This window comes from Rhagoletis pomonella, unplaced genomic scaffold (genome assembly GCF_013731165.1).
Source record: "Rhagoletis pomonella isolate Grant_MI unplaced genomic scaffold, Rhpom_1.0 Rhpom_scaffold_00002, whole genome shotgun sequence".
In the NCBI taxonomy this organism is placed as follows: Eukaryota; Metazoa; Arthropoda; class Insecta; order Diptera; family Tephritidae; genus Rhagoletis; species Rhagoletis pomonella.
In genome coordinates this window covers 56,542,019-56,548,018 of record NW_023458556.1, presented here as the reverse complement: position 1 = coordinate 56,548,018, position 6,000 = coordinate 56,542,019, and the positions used below count along the sequence as shown (strand labels likewise).

Below are 6,000 nucleotides of genomic sequence, written 5' to 3'. Positions count from 1 at the left end.
ACCACTACATCAGAAGAATCAACAAGTACTTCAGAAACGTCAACAACCTCGAGCGATACCACATCTGAAGGAAGCACAACACCAAATGTCTATACGACGCCAACTGTAGATTCAACAACTTCCAGCGAAGCTACAACCGAAAGCACCACTACATCAGAAGAATCAACAAGTACTTCAGAAACGTCTACAACTTCGATCTATACGACGCCAACTGTAGATTCAACAACTTCCAGCGAAGTAACAACCGAAAGCACCACTACAACAGATGAATCCACAAGTACTTCAGAAGCGTCAACAACTTCGAGCGATACCACATCTGAAGGAAGCACAACATCGAATGTCTATATGACGCCAACTGTAGATTCAACAACTTCCAGCGAAGCAACAACCGAAAGCAAGACTACAACAGATGAATCAACAAGTACTTCAGAAGCGCCAACAACTTCGAGCTATACCACATCTGAAGGAAGCACAACACCAAATGTCTATACGACGCCAACTGTAGATTCAACAACTTCCAGCGAAGCAACAACCGAAAGCACCACTACAACAGATGAATCCACAAGTACTTCAGAAGCGTCAACAACTTCGAGCGATACCACATCTGAAGGAAGCACAACACCAAATGTCTATACGACGCCAACTGTAGATTCAACAACTTCCAGCGAAGTAACAACCGAAAGCACCACTACAACAGATGAATCCACAAGTACTTCAGAAGCGTCAACAACTTCGAGCGATACCACATCTGAAGGAAGCACAACACCAAATGTCTATACGACGCCAACTGTAGATTCAACAACTTCCAGCGAAGTAACAACCGAAAGCACCACTACAACAGATGAATCGACAAGTACTTCAGAAGCGTCAACAACTTCTAGCGATACCACATCTGAAGGAAGCACAACACCAAATGTCTATACGACGCCAACTGTAGATTCAACAACTTCCAGCGAAGCAACAAGTGAAAGCACCACTACATCAAATGAATCGACAAGTACTTCAGAAGCGTCTACAACTTCGAGCGAAACCACATCTGAAGGAAGCACAACACCAAATGTCTATACGACGCCAACTGTAGGTCCAACATCTTCTGAAAGCACAAGCGCCAGAAGTTCCTCTACCTCATTTGCGTATCCAGTAGACGTTACGACTACAGCTTCTGATACAGACTGTGAAGGTGTTGTTCATTTGACATTTTTAAATAAGTAGTACTTGGTGTACACTAAGGATAGGCGTGAAATTGAAATGTTTTTCGGGTTTTTGAAAACTCCTATTGTTCACACGTTCTCGATAGCATACGCCTAATAATATTATTAGTTGATATACAACGTATTTTTATGATTTTCAGTGACATAATTGCATACGCATAAGCACTTAAATACCTAGTAAGTAATTGAAAAATATAAATTTTAAATTTGTGATTTATAAAATGTTTTAACTGTACTTTGTTTACATGCTCTTTGGCTGATGGGATTAAGAAGGTTTGCAAAATTTGTAGCAAAGGTTGAGAAAATTCGACCATACATACATAAATATGGCGTGGCAGCTAATTATATCTTGAAATATTTAACTGAAATGATTTCTGGTCTCAAAACGAAATTTTTGGCTACGAAGGAATATGATTGTATTTAAAAGAAAACCTCTTTTGAAAACCAATACATTTATTGGTAAAACTTTATCGATCTCAACATTGATATTCATAGATGAGCAAATCTCACGAGTGGTTTTTGACCGACTTCCAAAAAAGAGAGGATGTTATCAGTTCGTCGGAATATTGTTTTTTTTTTTTTTTTCTTTTGTTGTATGTATGTTACCGCATAACGTTGGACCACGTCAACCGATTTCGATAATTATTTTTGCATCGGAAGGGTAGTGTCTCAGAGGTGGTCCCATACTCCGATCATTGGATCATATATATATTTTTTTTTAAGCCGGTTTTTTTTTGCTAAAACTTACTTGTTTTAGTGTCACTCCCTTTATCTCCACAGAAAAAAAACGCTTAAGTATTTCTCTCATTAATGTAAATATATATGTATCAATGGAGTTCCAGAAACAAGTACAATAAAATTTATATCAATCATTTGATCAATTTTTACCTTAAAGCGTTTACTTAGGCGAAAAACTACCGAAACTACTCATTTTTGCTTGCGACAATCATAATTGTTTTTTTTTTAATAACTTTGGGAAGTTTTCAAATAAATTGTTCATATTAGTGGCAATGGACGTTGACATCAAATATAATATATCTGTGAAGTTTCAAGACTGTGCCACCATGCATTATATGTATCTGACGCAGCCATTTTGTAATTTTTGAAATTTTAAGATTTTTTAATAGTAATAATTTAAGATGCTTCAAAATATTCCAATTAAATGGTGGAAATGGTCTTGTTGCCAAAATGAACAAATCTAGTGTCATAAAACTATGTAGTGTGCCAACAAATGAAAAAAATTACATTGAGTAAAGGATGGCTATAATTTGAGAAACTAAAATTGCATTTTTACAATTTTTATTGGTACATTCAAAATTCATTCTTAAATTGTTATATACATGAAGAAAGTAATATGTATTTACTTTTTTTGTTCTTTGAACTGAAGATAGTGCATTTTCTAACAACCATTTTCGATCAAAAACGCGTTTTTGTCGAAAAAAATAACAACTCGTGAGATTTGCTCATGTCTGATTCGAAAATTAATTAATTTGCTTTTATTCTTAAATATACATATTAATCGTTCAATATCTATTGCATAAAGCTATACTTTATAGTCATTGGGATTAAACTCTTCTTTGGTTGAGCATAAGAATGGATAGCGTGGATTCATGCCAGTTCTACAGTGGGAGCCTGGATAAGGGCCAGAACGGAATATGGGCTTGTAGCAGAATAAGCGACGGGCATAGTTGCACGTGAAGAGCACATTAAATCCATAATCGGTTTCATATAGGGAAGCGGCACAGCCAACGCGATTATTGCGATCCATTACCATTTTACCAAAGTGTAAAATTAATTTGCTAGAAATATTAGAAACAGTTTGTTTTTACACAAAAAAAAACTTACTCAAAAAAAAAGACAAAATAAATTTCAAAGGAGAATCATCCACTTACTATTGCGGTGGATGATACGAATCTATTTCCGCCTGTGTACAATCGTGATATTGCTCATACCAGTAAACACGTATATGTTCCTTAATATCATCGTAAATTTTGGTGCGATTGAATCTCGATTTCGTATAGAACAACCAACCGATATTTTGATCGAGCGTATTATAGCGCGCAGTGGTGAAACATTTCTGATCCTCATATATTATGCCACACTGTTTCACGTTAAATTCGGCAAAGTATGACAACTCATCATCCCATTCCAAAGTGGCCATAGCAGCAGCTGGCTCGAAAACAAGTCCCTTTGCCACTTCGTTGCGATATTTATTATGCTCACCTAGAAAAAGTTGTTGAAACTCCTCCGTAATCGGCAACATTTCAGCATTGGATGGGCAACCTGCGGCGAAGGCCTGTCATACATTTTTTATTTTTGGTAAATTTGGGAAAAATTCAATGCTTACCCCGGTATGGTTACAGGCCAAGACATGTTTCTCGACACGGCCACTACACATGTAAGCTGCGCTACAATAGTCCACATCGCCGACGGCGGCATCCACAGCTGCAGTGTAAAGCAGGGCAAAAATTGATAAATATGTAATCAGCATATTTACTTCTACTTTCGTAAACATTCTACTAAGTAGTTATAGATTTAAAACGGTTTTGTCTCTGCAAAATATAAACTCAGCTTTATATAGCGCTGATTAGGTGGCTAGAAAAAAATCCCCAACACAACTGTCCTTACATACATAATTCACAAGCAAGAAGATAACAGCTGGATTTCGTTTAAATTTTCCCAATAAACAGTTTTGTTTCAGTTTTAGGAATATGCCTGATGAGTTATCAAATATTATCCGATAAATAATTTTAAAATGCAATACAGAAAGTCTAACTCGCCTGCGAAGAAGATATGTATCTGCCAGTCTCATGATGAGGGACACTAAACCAAAGGGCTCAACCGGAGAATGAGCTATCATATTATTAATTGAAGTTAAGCGTATTTAAGTTTAACCAATAAAAATTAAAAATAATAATTATTTGATGTTTTATTTTTTCGTTCAAAAGGATTGATCGTAATTTTTACATACAAAAAAAAAAGGTGTCAGGGTCTAGGAACGAGACAGAATCGGTCTAACGGATCTAGGTTCACCTCTAACCTCAAGAAACATGGCGGATATTATGTGACAAGCACGGTTTTTAAGGTTAGGAAAAATCCTGACGTCATGGAGCAAAACGGACTTCAGATTCTTGGTCAGCGCATCAAAATAGATAGGGATAAATATGTCTGGAATGATCAAAGCAACAATAGGTAGAGGATTTGTGTGAAGGAAAACAACCAGGAGCATGAATCTGTCCCCTGGTTGTGAATGAAATTATGGAGATTTTTAAAACTAGGGGAATAAGGGTTGTCGCCTACGCCGACGATTTAGTGATACTCATCACTGGCGAATTCCTCTCAACGATAAGTAAACTAATGGAGAGTGCATCAGGTGATGTCTCTAAGTGAGCCAAACAGAATGAATTAGGGGAAACTACTTAGAAACTCTCCTCAGAGGCAAAATACCTTGGAACTATTTTGGACTCCAAGTTTAATTGGGAAAAAAATTTTAGAGGAGAGAGCCAACAAATCTGTAGCAGCATTCTACACATGCAAAATGACCTTTGGAAAGCAATGGAAACTATTACCGTACGTCACCTATGGCATGTACACCACAGTCATCAGACCAATTGCAAGCCACGGGTCCCTAGTACGGTGGAGGACTCTAGAAAAAGGATTTAATAGGAAAAGTGCAAAGACTCGCATGCCTTGGAGGCAGTGAGTAGTACACCTCAGCAGGGGCTTAATATGATATTTCATTTGCAACCGCTGCATATTTTCATCCATGGAGCGCTCTAAGCCTCTAATTGAATGCAATAAAAAGGGGCCAGCTCAATAGAATTAAAAATAACATAGAAGTCAGCAAAGTTTACATTCCGCCTGTTTGGGCCTTCAATACCCATTAGGTTCCCTACCAGAGATGTGTAGGATGCAGGTCTACCAATAGTAGAGGGGGGTATGCCAATATACACTGACGGTTCAAAGATGGAACAAGGAAACGGTCCTTTCGTCTACCAAACGAGTGCAGTGTCTTCCAAGCGGAAATCTACGCTATAGAGACGACGACTAGACTTTTACTCAGTAGTAGAGTTCCAGAAGACAAAGCCACTATTTTTATCGACAGTCAAGCAGCACTGAAGGCAATAGGATCTAAAATAATGAAATCGGAAATTGTATGGAAATGTCGCACCACGCTGGCGTGACTGAGCCGTGGCCGCGACGAATGACTTATGGACCAAACGGAAAGACTGTGAGACCACAAGATTATTATGGCTGCAGTATAGTAGGAAAAAGACAAGGGACACGCTGAAACTCAAAAGATTCTGCGTCATCACAAGACACTGTGCTATAACGCTTCAACGGTGACGAATACCAACAAGTACTCTCTGCAGAGGCTGCCGTGATGAGGATGAGGAAGAGTCAGTTGACCACTATCTGTGTCAATGTCCAGGTCTAACGCAAAGCGATGCCAGCCCTTGGGTTCACGCTTCTTCAACAGTCTAGGCGAGCTAGCGGAGGTGGAATTGTTGTGTTTCCTCGGCTTCATTAGGGATAGTACTGAGTATGTACTTCCTATGTACTTTCCTAAATTTAATTAAATAAAGAAGCTCCATGCTTATTGGGTTATTAGTCCAAACTTTCTTATCTTTACAAAATACTGCTTTGCGTTTCTTAGAATTTTTGATTGCTCTCTAAGTCAGCGACTATCTTTTGTTTTTCCATTGTTTTAATTATCCAGATTTATCGGTCGCTTCAGTTCTGGTGACTAATTTTAGCTAAGTAATTAACAAATACATACTAACATACA

At 37.9% G+C, this 6,000-nt stretch overlaps 2 protein-coding genes across 2 annotated transcripts in view; one reads left to right on the top strand and one right to left on the bottom strand.

Moving 5' to 3' along the window:
- LOC118753879 (mucin-22-like) overlaps positions 1-1,229 on the top strand; it is an 8,371-nt gene extending 7,142 nt beyond the window's left edge. Inside the window, exon 2 of the mRNA XM_036488757.1 lies at positions 14-1,229. Within this exon, the coding sequence (XP_036344650.1) occupies positions 14-1,212 (1,199 nt within the window). The 3' untranslated portion in view covers positions 1,213-1,229. The remainder of the gene's footprint in view (positions 1-13) is intronic.
- Positions 1,230-2,679: 1,450 nt separating this feature from the next.
- LOC118734692 (antigen 5 like allergen Cul n 1-like) lies at positions 2,680-3,747 on the bottom strand. The gene is made up of 3 exons (XM_036464400.1): positions 3,559-3,747; positions 3,104-3,507; positions 2,680-3,010 (listed from the first exon to the last, which is right to left on the bottom strand). Exons 1-3 carry the CDS (start codon positions 3,724-3,726, stop codon positions 2,755-2,757), a joined length of 828 nt encoding a protein of 275 aa, XP_036320293.1. The 5' UTR covers positions 3,727-3,747; the 3' UTR covers positions 2,680-2,754.
- Between the last annotated feature and the right edge of the window lie 2,253 nt (positions 3,748-6,000).